General features: G+C 39.2%; 1 protein-coding gene across 1 annotated transcript in view; it reads right to left on the reverse strand.

The window, feature by feature from the left end:
* Positions 1-22227, reverse strand: part of PLCE1 (phospholipase C epsilon 1) — a 326950-nt gene that overhangs the window by 177499 nt on the left and 127224 nt on the right. Inside the window, exon 3 of the mRNA XM_074959062.1 lies at positions 428-713. Coding sequence (XP_074815163.1) covers positions 428-713 — 286 coding nt within the window. The remainder of the gene's footprint in view (positions 1-427; positions 714-22227) is intronic.

Raw genomic sequence — 22227 nt, forward strand, 5'->3', positions numbered from 1 at the left:
ATAGTATATAGACTTGTCTAAAGTAATGAGTCCATTCAATTGATAAAAAGGAGCTCTTGCCAAATATTTAGATATTACAGTACAAAGAAACATGTCTTGACAACTATGGCATAAACTTTAATTATTGGGATGGTGACAGGAACATTTCTAAAGAGAAACAAATATTGACATTTCTTTTGTTATATGGAATATTTCAGTTTACAGGCATTTTTACTTTCTCACCAAACTGACACAGCTACCCACTTCTTCACAGACTGAATTGTACAGGAAAGCTTCTGCAAGCATACAGTACTTTCGCCTATCTACGCCAGTTCCACATAGGGGAATATACATTATTGTACACAGTGCAGCATTCTATAATATGAAGATTTTCTGTACTTAATATATTTGTATAAAAGTTCAAAACAACAAAATTTTCCTTTATTACCTTTAAGCATCGTTCTTCCAGTTGACCCTCCAAAGATGTTTAGAAGACCACTTCTTGCTCCCAGTGATGTAGTTGCTTCTAGTAGAGCACCAGTGATAAAGTTAGAGAGTGACGTCCTTTGTAAAGTGGCACGGTACTCAGAGCAAGCACTTTCTACACATGGTTTTACAAAAGAGACATTTTTGCACCTGCAATCTGCATCTAGTGTTGGAAGCTCTCTCAAAGGATGGAGACAATATTCAAAAGTATCTTCCGCCGCTTCTTCCTCCTTCACTGCATTGTAGATCTGTGAAAAATATAAAAGCATGAAGTGTTAGTTCAATTTGCTGAGGACAATAAATTGAACCTTCCAAAAAAACATCAGCATGACTTCTTGTAAAAGTTCAATGGGCTCAAAGAGTAAACACTCTAGCAGCTAGAACATTGTATTTATGTATTAAACTGTAAAATACTAAGAATCCAAACCTTATTTGCAAAGATTTTGAGTGGGGATTTTAAACTAGCTATTTAAATAAGGCTGTTTTCTAACAGGATGCTTAAAAACTACTACTTTAGTGTGTCCCAATTCCAAACAGGCTTTACTGATCATCATATTACTAAAATATGCCATGAAGAGAAACTGAGGCAACATTTAAATTAAAGATTATTTATGACACTATTATAAGACTAGACATTTTTTGACTAATGAATAATGTCCTATTGATTTCAATGGCAGTAAAAACAGTTTCATTAAGAGATTTTTTTGGTTTAGGGTTGTTTTTTTTTTAATCCATAAGAACAATCTTTCAAAATGTTCTGGTATTATGCTCATTACCTACATCCAGCATATGCCTAGGTTCTCTGCCTAATATTGGTTTAGTTCTCTTTTTCCAATACTCATACTCAGACACTAATTAAGTTCATTCTATGGCTTAGCTACCAAGTAATTTTTGTTTACTTTAAAAGAGCCTAATGATCAAAGCAAAAAGCTTCCAGAAATCTTTTTCATGTAATATACAAGGAAACACTTGATATTTCACAGTCTTATATGGCTAAACTGCCAATTAATGTTAATACTCTGTTTTCAAGATTTACTTTTTGAAATTAAATAATGGGAATTAGCAAACCAAAAGTTAATGTAGCAAAAGGTTAGCTAAATAGTTACCAGTATGGATACCAAGATAAGTTGCAAAGGCCTGTCCCGAAACCAGACAGCAGTGCAAGCAATTTACACCTTTGGAGTTAAATCATTATTCTCACTTCACTCAATAAATCTACTCTACCTGAAATAATTACTTCTGAATTTAACATTTAAGTAGTTTTAAAACAGACAAGTTAATCTTACGAATGCTGCAGATTAAGGAAGGGGTTTTACTAGGTGAGAGACTGACTGCATTTGCTTTGCTTTTTAAAATTATTTTACTAGCTCTTGGGTTTCCTTTCTCTCCACCCTCACAGCAAGGTTCACTGCTACAGTATTTCCGGACATGGCGACATGAAAGGAAAGAGAACACATTATAAAGAAAGGGGAAATCTAGATACAGAGCAGCAGAAGATAGGCTACTCAGGATGAACTGTGAGGGAAAGTATCAACAAAATCTACAAACACAAACAATTGTCAAAAATACGGCATCCAAGGTTGTACTAATGTTACTAGAATATTTTTTATAAACGCAGTGGATTTTGCCTCATACACTATGTATGACAACAAGACAAAGTCTGCTGCACTCTGAAATCAGAACTGAAGTGCCTCTGAAGGGAGATTTTCAAAGTTACAGATGACAGTTATGCACCTAACTTTAATGAAAGTCCATGGGAGGGGTAAGCACTTATCTGTCATTGTACCATGAACAAATCTTCCTCCTACAAATGACTCGATCTCCATAATACTCTTCGCCCTAATTGAATAGATGAGAGAGTCCTGAGCCCAGACCACCTTGTAAAGGTGCATAGTATCTGTCATATCTGGACTCAGACCATTAGTTCAGTCCTTCAATAACTTTGTACTGTGATTCCATGAGATCTTGCTAGCTAATCAGTATAATGATGGTTCATTGCTTAGACACGAGACTATTTACTACAAAATTTCCCATCCAGGGCAAACATACAATCTTTATAAAAAGCAATATAAAATAGGGTCCAAGGTCCCAAAAATAAGGACTCTCCCAAACCACCACAGCTCAGACTATAAAGTTATACCAACCAATTATTCATCACCCCTTCTAAAATGTATAAAACAGATGAGCCTTGCAGCACAACCTGAAGATTAACAAATCCAGACTCTGGAACACCAACAGAAGCAAATTTCACAGTCAAGGATCCCTCACTGAAAACACACTACATTCAGTCCTATCACAATTAAACAGGGCAATGTTAGTTCAGTCAAGTTGTCCTTGTTCTCCAACACCAGCTTTCATTTTGATCAGACTGGAGGCAGTCTTCTCAGTTCAAGGACCTCATCCCTGGATCTTCCTCGCCAAAGTCCTCTAACTATCTGCAAGTTTTGGTGTAAGGCTATCAGTTCATGCTTGTCCACTTTGCCTTTCTTATTCACAAGCACTTCCTATTTAGAGTTGTTTTTTTTTAAATTCATTGACTATGTTATTGACAAAATGGCTGCTTCTCTCACATATATTGGGCTGAATTCTATTTGTTCTTTTAACTTTCATATATATAATTAATTATAATGATATACAAATATACATTCATAAAGCACTTCGGAATTTTCAAGTGAAAGGTGCTATAGACATGCACAGTAATGTGATGGTAGCACAAATAGTGCTACTTGCTTAACAGTTTTTTCTAGATGATCTTTGGAAATGGTTTGCTTTTGGTCAACTGCCCTTCCCCTGCCCCTCAGTTGTGTGTTTTACTCCCAAAGCATCCTCACACATATTTAAAATTGTAATTTAACTTGAAATTACAAAAAATTCTATCTATAAATGTGTGCATTAGGCTTCAATTTTCTTCACTGGCAGACCCCACTCCATTTTGCCCTTTCTATATTATACCAATGGGAGATAAACAGCAACCATTAGTGGTTTACTTTCATATCATTTATATCACCATAAGCAATATGAACACAGTTTTACTACAGTACAACTAGACTCAACCTATAGTTAAAGGCATGGTTGTAACATGCTTAAAACTCTAAATGTAATTTGAACAGATGCATAAAACGATATAAATTAATGTGGTGATATTTTTGATACCTTGTACCAATTCTGCAGTTTTCATTCAGGCAAAACACTCATTGAAAGCAACTGATGTTTTGTTTGAACTAGTGCTGCAGAATTTGGCCCCCAAGTAATATACTGGAATTCATTTTGAGCCATAATATTTGGGACTCAAATATAATGCAATGTTTATTAAAATAAATATTTTAAACTTAAATTTAGTATGTGTTTATTACCAATACAACAACTTTGGGGAAACAAATTTCAATTTTATTTAGTCTATATTGTGTAATTTACTATTATGATAATTGATAATTTAATATCATATTTAGTAATGCAATTCAATTACTCCCGGACAGAAAACTCTCAGACTTGTTAATATAGAATATAAACCACATAAACAATCTCCATGGATTTAAACTTTTCCAAGGTGAGTCACTTCTGAAGCTCTTAATTTTATTAGAAATACAGCATCTGTGACTCATAACCCAATGTTGAGACAACCTGACTGACCTCTAAGGGCTCTTTCTAAAATTAGAAAACAATGAATGAGATCTTTAGGCATTTGATGTCAACAGGATGAATCAAACTTAGCTTATTACTAGATAACAAATATAGATTTCTTAACTCCAGTGAGAATGTAATGGTATACTGAAATAAAGGCATGAGACCTTGTCATTTTTCCATAATTAATATTATTTTTCATCTGGTTTCTTAACTTTTTCTAACATTCTATGTAAAACATTAAGGTTTTAATTGTGGCACTTTTTTTTTTTTAAAGACTACAACTGTTTTATGAGTTCTGCACAATCATAGACTCATAGAAGATTAGAGTTAGAAGGAGGTCATCTAGTCCCACCCCCGCTCCAAGCAGGGGATTGGACTATATAGGCATGAACTTAGTTACTTAGTTCAAGGAAAGCAAGAATGAACTCTGAGCAAGAACACAGTCCTAATTTTGACCAAGGAAGAAAAGGTGCTCTCAGAGGAGGTACTTCCTCCAGTAAACAACTTCAGGGAAAAACTGGGTGATTGTATGCCACACATTTCAGAATGGTGTAGCAAGAAATGCTGAACACAGGGCCCATGGAGACATCTCTCTCTCCATGCTGTTCAGGAGAAAAGGGAGTTCCTCCCCCATGGTATTCTACACCACACCATATCGGCCTATATATATTACTTTTTAAAAACCTTATTAAAAGAATGTTAAGGTTGCAAAGTCAAGCTCACAAAAGTTAGGAAATGCCAGAATTAATGTAGCCCATGCCATCTCAATCCAGCCCCCTTATATATATATGCGCATTACAATACAGTCTTTAATTACATGATCACATACTATTTTATCCACAGGACCCCTGCCTCATTTAGCGCACAGGATGGAGTGTGCTCACTGAATGGTTACTGTAGATATGTGATTATTTCAATCCTCATCACTTGATGTTGGCCCCATGCATTATTTACTGCATACCCTCCAAGCCCTGCACTGAAAACAGAACCATTACTTTCCTTAAGGGTTTTGTCTACAGTGATCTCATATATCTTAGTTCTTTAAAAATATTAATGAATTTATCTTCAAACATCCCTGTGAGGTGAAATAGTGCTTTATCCTCATTTTACACCTAGGGAACTGAGACACAGACTGAACCTAAACTTTTCAAAACTATCAACAACTTTTGAATACCCAATTTGAGAAACCAAGAGTTTTCGGAGTACATAGCATTTTATAGCACTTTATATGTTTATTGCTCAGCTCTTATTATCCTCAGTTGTCGCTGTGAGTGCTTAGAGCTTCTAGAAAGCACAATCCAGGTGTCTCAGGTTGGGTACACAGAAAATGAGGGACACACTGTGCCCAGCTGTGAAAATGTTGGATTATATGTCTGACGTTGCACTCCATATGGAAATATGCTTATTAATATGATGTAACTGGAATATGCTTTATGCAAAAGGTCTCTTGTAAGGCATTGCAAAGCTTATAATCTACTGAGGGCATTCATCCTATTTGTATGCATGTATCATTCTTGTATCTGAAGCTAGAAATATGAAGTATAACTCATTAATGGTGGTTTAGAATCTTGATGACTCCCATTGACTAGGACATTGGTTGTAGATGGTTTATTTACCTGCTAGCCTTCCTGTATACGTGTGGGCCAGCCTGTGGGTAATGAAGAATGAGGTCTCACAGGACATGTGACCATGTCACATGATACTGGAATCCATCTTAAATCTGGTACTTTTCTATTTAGAAGGAGGAGTGGGAACCCAGGGAGACAAAAGATTCTCGCCTTGTGCCAAAGTTATAAAAGGGGGTGGAAGAGAACAAAGAGGGCCAGTCATGAGACAGCCCCTGCTTAACACCTAAGATGTCTGCTGGAAAGAACAAGAACTGAACCAGGGGAAAAGATTGAGCCCAGACTAGGAAGGAGTCTAGTCTGTGAAAGAACCTTATTGGAACATCTCTGAGGGTGAGATTTTACCTGTAATCAATTTCTTAATGTATTAGGCTTACACTTGTGTGTTTTTGCTTTATTTTGCTTGGTGACTTACTTTGTTTTGTCTGTTATTACTTAAAACCATTTAAATCCTACTTTTAATACTTAATAAAATCACTTTTGTTTATTAATGAACCCAGAGTAAGTGATTAATACCTGGGGGAGCAAACAGCTGTGCATCTCTCTCTATCAGTGTTACAGAGAGTGGAATTTTATGAGTTTATCCTATATAAGCTTTATACAGAGTAAAACGGATTTATTTGGGTTTGGATCCCATTGGGAGCTGGGTTTCTGGGTGTTGGAGATAGGTGACCTGCTGAGCAGTTTTTGGTTGAAGTCTGCAGCTTTGGGGGTGTGGACCAGACCTGGGTCTGTGTTGCAGCAGGCTAGAGTATCTGGCTCAACAAGGCAGAGTTCTGGAGTCCCAAGCTGGCAGGGAAAATGGGCTCAGAGGTAACTTCAGCACATCAGGTGACAGTCCCAAGGGGATCTCTTTGACCAAACCCATCACAATGTGGTTTGACCAAAATCATAAAGAAATCCTGTGGCAGAAGTAGGCATAGAATCCTATTTTCCAGGGTGAAATTCAACTGCCTAAACCATGAAATAACCCTTTCTTTTCCTGCAGTTCCCTGCCTCACTCACCACATACTTTCTGGCTTCTGTAACAAATGAAGCAGGGGTCCTAAAGACAAGGCCTCTTCACTACCCAACCCTGATTTATCCTCAAAGCAGGTCCAGCCTGTGCACTGAGTAAGACAGAGATCCTGTGGAAAAAACAGTGTAATCATATAAGTAAAGTCTGCCCATAATTCATATGCACAAGGAGGCCAAATAAAGATTGCACAAGGTACCTTAATTCTGGTGTTTCCTAACTTTTGAGTGTTTGACTTTGCAACCTTGATATTTATTTAATGTAATCTTTTAAAAAAATGATATTTCCCAAATTTTTTTTAAAAATTAAAAATTGAAAAGAAAAAATTCACCATGTTGAACGATACTGCTCCCCCCCCACGGGTCATCATCAGCCCTCATATCTGAAGATCCCCAATACAGTACTCTACCACTTGAGAGAAGAGTAGATGGTAACAGAAGATGAGTTATTTTCTCTGTGCACTTGCCCCTAGAAAAGGATGGAGAGACAAGCTCTGGAAGTGGGTTTCACGGTTATTTTCTAGATAGCCAAGGAATGTTGAGACTCAGGAAAAACGAAGAGTTCTGTAGGAGAGTGTGCTCTCTTAGATTCATGCACTTTTTTCCCCAGCATGGACAAAACAACATATTTTCTCTTTGTTCTCAGAAAGAGCTAAACTGTTTTAGCTAAAACATTAAACGAACAAAACAAATAACTTGAGGCTCATACCCAAAATGCAAAATTTCAGGCCAAGTGTTAAGTTTGCCAAAGTTATAAGCAACCAAAACTATGATCTTACAAAGGAGAGCACATACAACTTTAACTATAGGTGTCACTAACTGCAATGCCTATAATAATACGCTCAATTCTCAATGGTATAGGTGTTGCACAGTTAATTACTTTGTGAATATACACCATAAGTTCACAGATAGATTTTAAATTTGACCCTGTCTAATACTGTCTATTTTAATTGATGGTTTAAGCAAAGAGTGTTATTAGCATTTACTAATTATACATTATATAACCTTTACTTTCAGAGCAAACATATCAGTAGATATTGAAACCTCTCCAAAGCATAGGCAGTCTCTCTCAAGACTCGACTCTGAAGATATAACATGTTCTTCTCTCAGTGAATCAGGAACCATTCAGATATAACATGTGTATATAGCATTTAAAATTAAGAGAAATTAATAGTAAAAATTCTCGATCCTACACTAGGTCTAGGATTTTGTTATGATTAGTTAATTACATTCAGAAAGGGATAAAATCAGAAAGGCTAAGGCACGAAATTAGTTACACTTAGCAAGGGACATAAAAGGTAACAAGAAGAGGTTCTATAAATAAATTAGGAGCAAGAGAAAATGGAAAGAAACTGCAGATCCACTACATAGCAGTGAAGGAGAGCTAATAACAGATGATGTCAAGAAGGCGGAGGTGTTTAATAGCTATTTTGCTTCTGTCTTCACTAAAAAGGATAATGGTGACAAGATAGCTAACACAATTAACACTAGCAACAAGAGGGAAGGAACTCAAGCCAAAATAGGGGAAGAACAGGTTAAAAATATTCAGATAAGTTAAATGTACTCAAGTTGGCAGGGCCTGATGAAACTGACCCTAGGGTACTTGAGAAACTAGCTTGAAGTAATTTTGGAACTGTTAGCATTTATCTTTGAGAACTCACAGAGAACAGGTGTGGTCCCAGAAGACTAGAGAAGGTAAACATAGTGACAATCTTTAAAAGGAAGAACAAAGAGGACCTGGTGAATTATATACCAGTCAGCCTAACTTCAATACCTGGAAAGTTACCTGGAACAAATTATTAAACAATCAATTTCTAAGCACTTAGAGCAGTGATTTTCAACCTATTTACCATTGTGGGACGTATATGCAGCTCCCCGTGCGTTACAGCTGCATCCACACAATATATATGCTATCTGTATGGCTCGGAGGATGTCACATGGGCTGCAGCTGCATGCTGATCGGGCTGCAAGTGGCCTGCGGGCTGAGAACCACTGACCTAGACGATAATAGGGTTTATTAGCCAGCATGGATTTGTCAAGAAGAAATCGTGCCAAACTAACCTAATTTCCTTCTTTGACATAGTTACTAGCCTAAAGGAGGGGGGGAAACTGTAGACACGATATATCTTGATTTTAGTAAGGCTTTTACTTAGTAAGTCCCACAACACATTATCACAAGCAAACTAGGGTAACGTGGTCTAGACAAAACTATTATAAAGTGGGTACATAACTGATTGAAAGAACATTTAAAAGTAATGGTTTGCTGTCAAACTAGGACATATCTAGTTGGGTCACACAGTGGTCTGTCTTGGGTCCAGTCCTGGTCAATATTTTCATTAATGACTTGGATAACTGAGTGGAGAATATGCTTACAAAATTTGTAGATGACACAAAGTTGAGTGGGGTTGCAAGCACTTTGTAGGTCCAGATTAGAATTCAAAATGACTAACAAATTGAAGAACTGGTCTGAAATTAACAAGATGAAATTCAGATATGACACATGCAAAGTACTTCACTTAGAAAGGAAAAAATCGAATGCACAAATACAGAACTGGGAATAACTCACTAGGCAATAATAATGCTGAAAAGGATCTGGCAGCTATAGTGGATCACAAATTTAACAAAAGTCAAACATGTGATGCAAAACTGCAAAAAAGGCTAATATAATTCCAAGGTGTATTAACAGGGGAGTTGTATGTAACACCCGGGAGGTAATTGTTCTGCTCTGCTTGGCACTGGTGAGGCCTCAGCTGGAGTACTGTATCCAGTTTTAGGCTCCACGCTTTAAAAAAGAAATGACACATTGGAGAAAGTCCAGAGGACAGCTACAAAAATTATAAAAGAAAACATGTCCTATGAAGAAAGACAAAAAACCCTGAACATTTTTTGTCTTTAGAAAACAAGACTGAACGGGAACCTCATAACAGTCTCCAAATATGTTAAGGGCTGTTATAAAGAGGATTGTGATTGATTGTTCTCCTTGCCACTGAAGGTAGGGAAGTAGTAATAGGCATAATCTGCGGCAAGGGAGATTTCAAATTTTTTCCCATGATATCTAATTTAACTATAAGGATAGTTAAGCACTGGAATAGTCTTCCAGTCTTAAGAACAGGTTGGACAAACATCTGTTAGGGATAGTCTAGGTGTAGTTGGCCTGCCTTAGCACAGGGGGCTGGACTAGATGACCTGTCAAAATCCCTTCCAGCCCTACATTTCTATAATATTATGATTAATTCTGCATACATGTCACATCCAGCAACTTCCTGCATTGCTGGGAATACGATCTCAAGACCTAATATTGTTGACTTTTTGCAATCTCTTTCCACATACCCACCACTGACAATCTCAATACAACTCTCCCATTGCCTTGGAAATAACACTTTGAAAATAAATTATCTGTAATAGCTGAGAAAGGTGGAAAAGGGCATTCAGAATGCTTATAACTTTTCAGATCAGATCTAATAAACTTCAGGGTTCGTCAAATTTTAATTTTAAAAAGTGTCAATTTCCCACTAATTGTTGTTTATTGGTCCTGTTTAAACTGGAACAATGTTTCATGTTGGTTACTTATGAACATTTAGGAGTACTTCAGGTGTAACTACAGTACAGCACAGCAATTTATTTATGTATACCACATTTACTGATAAATGACTGTCTCTAAAATACCTTAGCAGCAGGCATAGTTAGTCTTTCTAGCTTGTTCTGAAAAATATTTAGTTAATGAAAATAATTACAATTTCTAAAAACTGCAGTTGCCTTCCCAAAATACTTTAAAAGTCGGGTTCTGCAATTTATAAAGGCATATTCTGTTGCCTACAGCTGCCAAAGCAAAGAAACCATTTGTTGACAGAAATAGGCGACAGTGTTTTGTTGGAGAGATATATATAGAATAATGGTGCTAATCCCTATTGTATAAAGTAACTTCAGGGCACTTGCTGTCTCCAAAGACTCTGCACTTCATATAACATTTTCTAACACTGTCTGTTTTGATGTGCTAAAGCACTGAATGTGTAACTTCTGCTTTATGTAGATGAGCTTTTGCAAAAATACAGATTGACACTGTACATAATTATAGTCAACTGCAAATAACTGCAATCCAATTCATTTTTACCTATAAAAGGCTAATTTACCTGTTTTATGAGTGCTCACAAATTGAAATTTTACTGTAGTAAAATTTCTCTTTACCAGACTAGTCTATGAGCACTTAAAACACAAAAATATAGTGAGGGGCCATCAAAGTATTACTTGAGAACTTGGTAACGCCATCTGCAAAGAACCATGTATTTATTTTGCAACATTTGAACATGTGCCAAGAATTACAGGTGACACCTCACACAAACTAGTGATATAGTTCTTCACTTTTTTTTCCCACCTCGAACAGTGAACTATACACAGATACCCAAACCTCCTTTATTCCATAGCTTCTGTAGAGGTCCAAACTGGGATAAAACTACCTTGATCAAGAAAGACCTAATTTAAAGGTATGAGCTCTGAATACAATAATGTCTAGATGGTTCAGACTACTTAAAGCACAAGTAAATACCTACAATTGCTGGAGGACTGAAGAAAGAGTTTATATCTCAGCATGCAAACATAAATATGCGTAACTTTACTCATATGAGTAGGCTCATTGGTTTATGCACATGTCTATTTGTAGGACTGCACCATTATGAAAAGGTTTATACATTTTGTTTATGTAATCAAATCTATGCTTCTTGTAGATATGGTTTCTGTTGCTTTGTTATTGAGTGTAGCTACATCTCCCTTTTATTTTAATCAGAGGACTGCCTCCAATAAACGGTATAAAAGGGGCCCATTAAAGAAAGAAGCACAGAAGGGACATGATGGAGTTAAATGCCAGAAATAAGCAAATGACACCCAGCTTTATACCTCCTTCATGTCGAATGCATACAGCACTATTTTGCAGCTAAACTAGTATCTAAGAAAGACCATCACTCAAAAAGAACAGCTGACTGAAGGTAATGCCAGGGAAGATTGAAAGGATGTTGGTAGGAAAAGGAAAACATTTTGAACACCAAAATATCATGCTTAGCTGAGGGCATCTGTCCTTGCATTGTCAAGATGTTGCATAGTCTACATCAGGGGTGGGCAAACTACGGCCCAGGAGCTACATCTGGCCCTTCAGACGTTTTAAACCGGCGATCGAGCTCCCGTTGGGGAGTGCGGTCACGGGCTTGCCCCACTCTGCATGTGCCGTGGCTCCACATGACTCCCAAAAGCAGTGGCATATTCCCACTCCGGCTCCTACGCGCAGGGATACCCAGGGGGCTCCACATGCTGCCCCTGCCCCAAGCGCTGCCCCCGCAGCTCCCGCCTGGCCACGCCTCTGCGTAGGAGCTGGAGGGGGAACATGCCACTGCTTCCAGGAGCTGCTTGAGGTAAGTGCCACCCGGAGCCTGCACCCTGACCACCTGCCATGCCCCTGATGCCCCTTCCAGCCTCCAAACCCTTTGGTCCCAGCCCGGAGCACCCTCCTGCACCCGCAACCCCCCAGCCCCACCCCAGAGTCTGCACCCCCAGCCAGAGCACTCACACCCCCTCCCCTGTACCCTAACCGCCTGCCCCAGCCCAGAGCCCCCTCCCACACCCTGAACTCCTCATTTCTGGCCCCACCCCAGAGCCCACTCCCCCAGCCAGAGCCCTCACTCCCTCCCGCTCCCCAGCCCCCAATTTCTTGAGCATTCATGGCCCACCATACAATTTCCATACCCAAATGTGGCCCTTGGGCCAAAAAGTTTGCTCACTCCTGGTCTAGATGCCCTTCACTACTACTGGACATGCAAATAACAGAAACCAAAACCACATGCTTCTATCCAGCTATCAAACTATGGTCCATTCTGACAGATGTGAACTTAGACAACCAACACCATTCCTGATCTCTATCTTGGCTTGATTACTGTAATTGGAAATTAATATAATGGGCTAGAAGAGGCTCCAGCAGTTATAGAATGTGGCAGTCTATGCACTAAATAACAATGTTTGACAAGAACACATTACCCCAGTGCTCTAGAAACTATCTGGGCTTTCCACAGGATCTCAATATCAAATTCAGGGTCTTCAAAGCTTTTTATTGCCTGAGACTGAGCTATCTCACATACCACTATATAACAATCCCCATGCATACTGAGAGCAGGATATAGGCCAAAGGGTGCTGCTAGACTATGAAACACTGAATTTATTCCAGATTACTTGTATCATCAGTGCAGAACTCAGCACATATTTGATTTCAGCAATGAGTACTGAGCAGGATATTCTTATCTCTAACACTGTAATGAGCATATAAATGGATGGATAAAATTGTGTGCGCCATAATTAATACTTCTCTGGATTAATTGAAAAAAAAGGAAAAAAAAGCATTCTACCTCAATCCTTTGGGCTTTTTACATGACATACCCAAAAGGAAAAGGATTGAAAGTGGCATCTGTTTTCTCCATGCTACTGTACTCTTGGTATCCATGAACCTGAACAAGTATATTACTGCTTTAAAGAATTTCTTGTTTTGTCTTGTTTTTTTAAACTCTGAGTGGAATCCTTGGTGGTTAATAAAGAGAATATAGAAAAACTTCTAATACAAAATTATACAAAAAACGCCAGAAGGACAACCGGTCTCAGACACAAAAATGAAAATTAATATTAGTAAATGTGATTAAATTCAGCCAGGAATTCCATCTATATAATCTCACAAATCCGTATTTGGGAAATAAGTGGAAACAAGATGACTGTTAATAAAATATCTAATCAATCATTACGTCGCTACTAAAAAAACCCCAACACTCAGCCTTGCTTATAAAAAGTTAAAATGGCATTTGCAAGGCAGAATTTTGATAACCTTTCGGCAATAAAACTTATTTACAGCAACAAGAGACATTACTATAATTACAAATTCATTTAATTCATTTGAAAATACTGCATATTTTTCTCTTAATTTTGTTTTTCTATTTAGTCAGTTATAAAATAAGGATGATTCTGTCCTTGTTCCAGATACGTTGTTGTAGGTTTACAGAATAAGAGAAGCAGCAGCTTAAATACGGTTGCAGTTCTCGGCACTATGGGATATGACTGATGGTTCCTCCAAAACAAATCATGACTTCCTGAGCATTGCAGTATTCCAAATATTGGATACTGAAGCTCTCAAGAATATCTGGTTTGCTTTTTTAAAAACTTCCATGTGACTCCCTATGTTCATTAAAATGGTTTAGCTGTTTCTCTTTTCATATTTTATTTTTATCTCAGGTATTTAGTTTAGGACCTTAGTGAATGCAATTATTTTGCCAAATATCTAACAGCTGTTTATTGTGTAAAGTCCAGAACATTTTGAAACAAGAATAGGTCAAATATTAATTCTCTATCCTAATATAGGACACTTTCTCTATAACTTTATCATCATCATAAAGATACAGCATACCCAAACATAAGGTAAAACTGAAAGCATACATAAAAATGTGTCTTACTACTATATGGTTCTTGCTGACTGCTGTGGCCAAAACATAAAGGTTTATTCCTCTGAAATTTTGCAGAAATGTAGATTTGACATATATCCCAAAGTGCAACATAGCATTGATAAGTTCAGTCTATTATGTACATTTTAAGTTAGACTTGTTGGTTGAGTGGTAACAGTATTATCTTGCTATAACAGGCAATCTGTGTATAGTAAAATACTATGCAGAGCACTAGTGTGGCATTCCTATTATATATAGACTTGATTTGTTATCAATTTTTTTTTAACCAAGCAAGAATGGGAGATAACCAGGATCCTTCAGATTGTAGTTTTCCCTAGAAAATGTCTTGAAAAATCATTTAAAACAATTTTTGAGAACACAAAAACTTCACAAAACACAATTCTGTCAAGTTAATAACAGAGCTGCATGGGAACCATGAATTTCCATTTTGTGGGAAATTCCATGATTTTGCAGTTTGTCTCATTCCAAGTAGGAATTAAAGCAAAGAATTTCAAAATCTCCAACAAAATTTCCAAATTAAATGTGTTTTGATAAAAATCTAAATGTTGTGTTCTGACTTTTAAAAATAATAGAAAATAAAAGACATTTCAAAACAAAAAGTAATTTCAAAATGAAAAATCAAAATATTCAATTCCAAAAATGTTGAGACAGAATGCTTTGACTTTATCTAAATGCTTTGTTTTTTCCCCCTCCCAAAAACAAAATTTCATGAAAATCAACATATTCCCATTGGAAGTTTGTTCTCGCCAAAACAGCATTTTCCAAATAAAAAAAACATTCAATCAGAAATTTTTTGATGAGCTCTAGTTCATAACAATAGCATCTTACATTTCATCTTGAAGCAATTTACAAGCTCTTAGAGCCAAGAATTGCTTCTCTCACCACTAAACTCAGTCACCTCTAGGATAGAACTATATCCCGGTAGCAGTTTGGGGCAGGAAGTGAAGGCTACAAGAAACAAATTTCAGGGGGAATTAGACAAAAAGTAATTATTGAGATGAGAAGTTGACCAAGCCAACATGACTGTAATCTTTACACTGTCAAAGAAGTGCCATGAGACCCTGATGACCAGAGGTAATCAAGATCTCGGTTTTATATCTTGTCCAAAGAAATACCAGCTCAACATCGACTCTTGGAGAACACGTTCAGTAATTACTTGGAACAAAGAGTACCATTTGCTCAGAAATCTACATCTTTTTCTGAAGGACCCTGTATCTTCCCAGAGTTCTTTATCAGAGCACAGCTGGCGGCAGTAGAGCTGCATAGTTGTATTAACAATATTCCCTGTAAAGTTATGTCCTAACTTCTTTTCTTTGTTTTTTTCCCCCTACATAAATCAAACCTTATAGGAACTGCTGACCAAAGACAGTAAAAAATTACAGAAATGTTGCCCTTTCATACCAAAAATTAAAAGAATGCTGCTAAGTTTTTAGGACAATATAGAAATTTATAGATAAAAATCATTACAAAAAACTGATTTTAAAATTGGAAATGAGGAAATTTCTAATTAAGATTCCACAAGCTTTGCCCCATATTCTCACCCACCAGGTCCCTTTACTTCCAAAAAGACAGGTCTCTAACATCTAATGTTCCCCAAAATTTCTCTGTTTGACTGAAAGTAAGCATGAAAAATGACAGGAAATAAGGGGTGCCTTTTTTTCAGAAGGTTAGATATGAAATAAAAAATAGGCTTAGAATAAAAACTGCTTCACGAACAACTTTAGATTAATTCCACTGGCTCCATAACACCTCACATACTGTGTGACTGACGCCTTCTCTACACTACAGAGTTTTATAGACAAAAGTCAGCTTTCATCAACAAAACAGTGGAGGTGCAGTCACTATAATGCTCCTTCCACTGACAAAACTCTCTTGCTTTGCTGACAAAATAAAACCACCTCAATGAGAGGCGTAGAGCTTTTTGTGCTAAAGTTATTTCGACAAAGTGTCAGTGTAGACACTGCGCTTGGTTATGTCACTGTAAATGGTCTCCAGGAGGTGTCCCACAATGCCCATCCTGATTGCTGTGGTCAGCAATGCAGGAGAGGAGGGCTCTGGTAAGTGATCTTTTTGAGTTGTTGCTGTTCGGTTATATGAGGTAGAGCTGCCCTCTGCTTTGTATATTCTAGAAGTGGGCGAAGGGATAGAAATGTACAAGACTAGCTGTGTTTGCATGTGCTTCACATTCCCTTGTGCAGCTAAACAGTTCATCAAAACAGTGACTTAACTCACACCGAGATTTCACAGGAATCCTCCAGAGAGATCTCTAGGAAACTTTCCTGGAGGTACTTGCCAATCCTCTGTCGAAGGTTCCTTGGTAGAGCTGCTTTGATCCATCTCCACTGTATGAAACTTTCCTGCACCCATCGGCAATCACTTGTGCAGGGACCAAAGTGGCACATGGGTGAGGCAGCATAGGCACCCGGTGTCAAGCCACATGCATACAGCAGATGCACCCTTGCATCCTTGCTTACCCTAAAGGAGTGAGATATCGGTTTCAATGACCCCCACCTGTGGAAAATGGTGGCAAAATTTACAATATTGTCCCTAGTTGCCTGCAGTGATCCCGTTAAAAGAAACAGAGACCCTTTGCTGTGCATGCACTAACAATCATACTTCTGTTTATTGTTTCTTGTGTTTCTGCAGATGTGGCCTTCAGGGAAACCCCCTACACACCAGCGGAGAGTCTCTACCAGATAAGGAAGCGACCAAGAAGTAGCAAGGAGATCATGTTTCTAGAGGTGCTCCAAGAACACAGGGTGTGGAGATAGACTTTAAAAGAAAATTATAAAATAGGCAGGACAGCCAGGTATAGGCACCGACTTCCACCATTCCCGGTGGTGCTTGACCCCACCCTCATTCCACCCCCTACCCCCAAGTCCCCGCCCCTGCCCAGCCTCTTCTCCGCCTCCTCCCCTGAGCGCACCGCATCCCCGCTCCTCCACCCTCCCTCCTGGAAAGTCCTAAGCGCCACCAAAGAGCTGTTTGGCGGCAGGAAGCGCTGGGAAGTAGGCAGATGAGCGGGGCCGCGGTGCACTCGGTGGGGAGCTTGAAGAGCACCCACTAATTTTTCCCCGTGGGTGCTCCAGCCCCAGAGCACCCACAGAGTCAGCACCTATGGAGCCAGGAGCAAATTTTAACAGGCCACGAGCAGATGATAAAAGTTATAGAGAAGCAAATGGAGACGTTAAAGTCCCCAATCACACTGCAAGCAGAATTCATGCGTGCTCGGCCTCCCTTCCTCCCAGCCCCCCTTCCTTGCAACTTCCCGGCCTGTCTCACTCCACCTCTTTGGACAGCTTCCACAACGATAGCTGGAGTTACACATAGCTATAAAAGCCTACACTCCCCTTCATTGTTATTCCCTTCCCACCAAGCCTTTTGTGTATGTTGTTAATTGATAATTTATAAAAACATACTCTCTGAAAGATAATCAATCTTTGTTTGTCTCCGACTGTGGTTTCTGCTGGAATTAACAAACAGTGGCAATTTGATCATTTTCTGAGTACAAATAATGGTCAGGAATGAAACGTTAAATGCAAGGCAGCGAGTTAACAAAGCATGGCAAAGTACTTTATAGAATGACACATTAATGGATCTCATTCTCAAAATGGTGCCTCAAAACTTCCCTGATTCGAAAAGTCCCCCCACCCCCCATTGTACCCCCAATAGCCCTGGTATCTGGCTGCTCAAAATCAGCTGCCAGGCGATCCGCCTCCACGTTCCACCTCAGGGGGAAACTTTTCACCCTTAGCTTCACAACTATTATGGACCACACAGCATTCTATGACCATGGGAATATTTTCCTCATTTAGATCTAACCTGCCATACCACAGCACCAGCATGCTTTTAATCTGCCAAAGGGACATTCTACAGTCATTCTGCACCCACTCAGCTTATTGTTGAAGTGCTCCTTGCTGCTGTCCAGGGTTCCTGTGTAAGGCTTCATAAGCCATGGGAGAAAGGGGTATGCTGGGTCTCCCAGGAACACTATGGGCCTTTCAACATCCCCCATTGAAATCTTCTGGTCCGAATAGAAAGTCCCTGCTTGCAACTTTCTGTATAGGACAGTGTTCCTGGAGTTGCATGCATCTTGCTCCTTCCTGGATCACCCCACATTTATGTCAGTGAAACGGCCATGGTGATCCACGAGCACCTGCAATAGAGAAGTATTTGATTGATATTCTCCATCGCAAGATGGTCTGGGGCCAAAACTGGGTTATGTGAATAGGCGCTGACTCCATGGGTGCTCCAGGGCTCAAGCACCCACAGAAAAAAAAAATAGTGCTCAGCACCCAGGAGCCAGAGCTTGAGTGTGGAATGTGACGAGTTCTGTGCTGCTAACAACTTCTGCCTTTGGGGCAGGGAGTTTGTTTATAAACAGAGGCAGGGTGATTAAGCCCTCAGATGCTAATAACCTGATTTTAGAGGTGGCTAAACAATAGAGCTTCAAATGGGAACCACAGATACTCAGCCACTGCTGGAAAATCAGGCCATAAGTAAGGCAGTCTCTACACTGCCACTTTCAGCGCTAAAACTTTAGTTGTTCAGGGGTGTGAAAAAACACCCCTTCCCCCCGAGTGACAAAAGTTTTAGCACTGAAAAGCGCCAGTATAGACTGCTTTATCGCCAGGAGCACGTCTTGTTCAGGTTGGTTATTTATCATCACTGGGAGAGCTCTCCCCCAGCGATAAAGCATGACTACACTGCCCACCTCACAGCATGGCTGCAGCCGCATTGTAACTTGGGCAGTGTAGACATACCCAAACTGTTAGGTTGATTTTGTTTCCAGCATACATTATAAAACTTGTAAGGTCAACACAAATGTATAAAAGCTGTTGGCAAATTTGACTCAAATACTTCCAAGATCCACAACGTTCTACAGATAAATAACTCCATATCTCAACCGTTAAGAAATTGGATAATACAAATATCTATTAATCTTCAAAAGTTGACTGCATACCTGATCTTTTCAGGGCACTCTTTACTACTCTCAATTACAGCAGCTAAATAAGCAAAACACTTTGCTCATCCTTTTTGCTACTGAGAAGTCACATGGAAATCGTTATAGGGATGGGAATTAGGAAATAAGACAGAAAAAAATCCAAAAATAAAAAAGGCAAAGGGTGTGTGAAAAGCGCAGATTGGAATCATATGAATTTTTTTCCTGACTAAGCAATTAGGGCGTGATCTTGCAAGATATTGAACACACTGGCCCCAGTCCAACAAACCACTTAAGCATGAACTTAACTTTAAGCATGTGAGTACTTGGACTAGTTTACGTGCTTTACTGAATTGAGGTCAGAGTGCTCAGTATCCATGCAAGATTGTGCCAATGCTGGTTGGCTTATCTCCTAAAGCATAAGTATTTACATCCCTAATATTTTTATGCTCTCTTATGTAACTTGATGTTTTCATTATCCATATAAATGTCTAATCCTTTTCTGAGTCCAAGAGCTTAGCAGGATTCAGTGGTATCTTGTTCCATAGTGTGATTATGAACTGTATAAAAAAATCCTTTTAACCAACTTTAGATGTATTGCCTTTCAATTTAATTGTATGCCCCTTGTTCTTGCATTATGAAAAGGATAAAATAAGAGCTCCTGATTTATTTTTTCTGTGAAATCTATTTTGTATACAACTCAATCATGTCTCTTTCTGTTTAAACTAACCAGTTTCAGTCTTTTAAAGAGACAATTAAGGGAACTAGAACAAACTATATCAATGCATAGGAAAGATAGGAAGCATGGTAATAAGCATGCTCGAGTCAGGTGTGATCCTGGTATTCTTGTTATCTCTGGTGAGTAAACAGACTGAAGCCAAGCCTTTAAGCAACATATGTGGAGACTGGCAAACAGAGGCCATATGGCCTAGTAAAGAAAGGCAGATCTTGACCAATGTTCCCTCTAATTTTTCACATCCATGTGCGGAATGAATTTTGTTATGTGCACCAATATGGAGGTGATGTGTGACGGGGGTGGGGCTGAGGGGTTCAGAGTGTGGGAGGGGGCTGAGAGCTGGGGCAGAGGGGTGGGGAGCAGGGGATGAGAGCTCCAGCTGCGGGTGTGGGCTCTGGGGTGGGGTCGGGAACGAGGGATTTGGGGTGCAGGCTGCCCTGGGGCTGCGGCAGGGAGAGAGGGCTGGGGGGAGTCCTCTCTCCCCGCTGCAGCAGCCCTAGGGCTGGAGATGGCGGGGAGAGGCCTCTAGCCCCACCACAGCAGCCCCAGGGCTGGAGTGGGGGGATGGGGGAAAAGAGGCGTCTGGCCCCACCGCAGCTGCTCCGGGGCTGGGGGAGTTGCCGCAGCTCCCCCATCACCACCCCCACCTCACCCCACTACCATTTTCCAGGTCCACCTATGGCCACACCCCTGAGTGCAGTGTGCACACCTGCACAGCTCTGCTAATTAAGTGTGTGACTGTTGGTAGCCTCCTGCACAGCCACACACCTTAGAGGGAACACAGACCTTGACTGTGGTTGATTTGTCTTATCAAGTTGCTCATTACTTGGAATCTTTCCATCAAGAGGTAGGCTCTTATAAAAGTCTGTGGTCACTCCTATAAAGTCTATGGTCTTTGTGGGAGTCAAAGTGGACTTTTCTATGTTGACACAGATTCCCAAGGAAGATAGCAAACAAAGTAGGAATAGGGTCACTGAATGAACTTTCTCTTTGGATCTGCTCATCAGGAGCCAGCCCTGAGCCCGCTCTCACACCCAAACTCCCCCCCAGAGCCCACACCCATTCCTGCACTCCAATCACCTGCCCCAGGCTCAGCCCAGAGCCCCCTCCCACACTCAGAACCCCTCGGTCCCCCCGCCCCAGCTCAAGGGCAGGGACGTGGCCTCAGGGAAGAGTGCTCAGGTTTGTGCAATTAGACGGTTGGCAACCCTACAACATGCTAAACACTGTACACACACACACACAACAGACTTTGCTTCAAATAGCTTATAGTCTCTTATAAGTACCGTAGAATCTCTAAGTTATGAATACCTTGGGAATGGAGGTTGTGCGTAATTCTGAAATGTTCATAACTTTGAACAAAACATTATGGCTGTTCTTTCAAAAGTTTGCAACTGAACATTGACTTAATACAGCTTTGAAACTTTACAATGCAGAAGAAAAATGCTGCCTTCCCTTTGTTAAACGTAAACTACTAAAAAATTAGAGTACTGTGTTCTACTTTTTGTGACAGTATTCTCAGTGTACTTTGAGACACTGAATCTGTTCCTATTTGTTTGTTTGGACTTCAGCTGTTGGGTTCACAGAGTTCACATGAATAATTAAAAGATCATTTCGGATAGTACTTAGGGGCCAGGAAATTCTCAGAGTTTTCATGATTGAATTGTTTAATAGTTTTTTAGGTCAGGCTACAGAACATCATTTCATGAAACAAAATAAATTTGTTCTATAAAGAGACATTTTCCATTCTAAGGGTTTTTTAAATCAACTAGAAATAGAAAAAGTACCATCCTTTGCCCAAACTAACATTACAATATCTACAGCCTCAGATAAAGTTTTAGTGCTGGTGTATTTTGACAAAATTATGAGTTTCCCACTTATCACTTTGGATTATCAATAACAAGAAAGAATTTAAAAAAATCTTACCCCTCCAAAAAAATCCCATTTTTCCTTTGAATTTATGAGAATGGAAATTCATGTTTAAAGTTAAAATGGTTTACTGTTGCCAGATCTCAATGTTTAAAGGAACTGTGTCACGGTATTTCAGCTCCAGTTTTACTTTTAGTATCTTTAAAACTCCATGTTATAGTGACAAATGAGCTTGTGATGCCATTTAAGAGTTTAGGATGTTTTGGTTTTTTTTTATATTCAACTTTTCAAAACTAAGAAAAGAAACAAGTTCAGCATTAAATACAGGTTTCAAATACTAACAAAGCTGTAAGAATAACTTTATGTATACTGAAACCTGCACAAAGTACCATATTTATTTATTTATTTTTACTCAGTCCTCAGTGGATTAGCTTTTTCCCCTTTTTTTAAAGCACAAATATCTGGCATAAG

The sequence above is a fragment of the Natator depressus genome, chromosome 7, assembly GCF_965152275.1.
Source record: "Natator depressus isolate rNatDep1 chromosome 7, rNatDep2.hap1, whole genome shotgun sequence".
Taxonomy (NCBI): Eukaryota; Metazoa; Chordata; order Testudines; family Cheloniidae; genus Natator; species Natator depressus.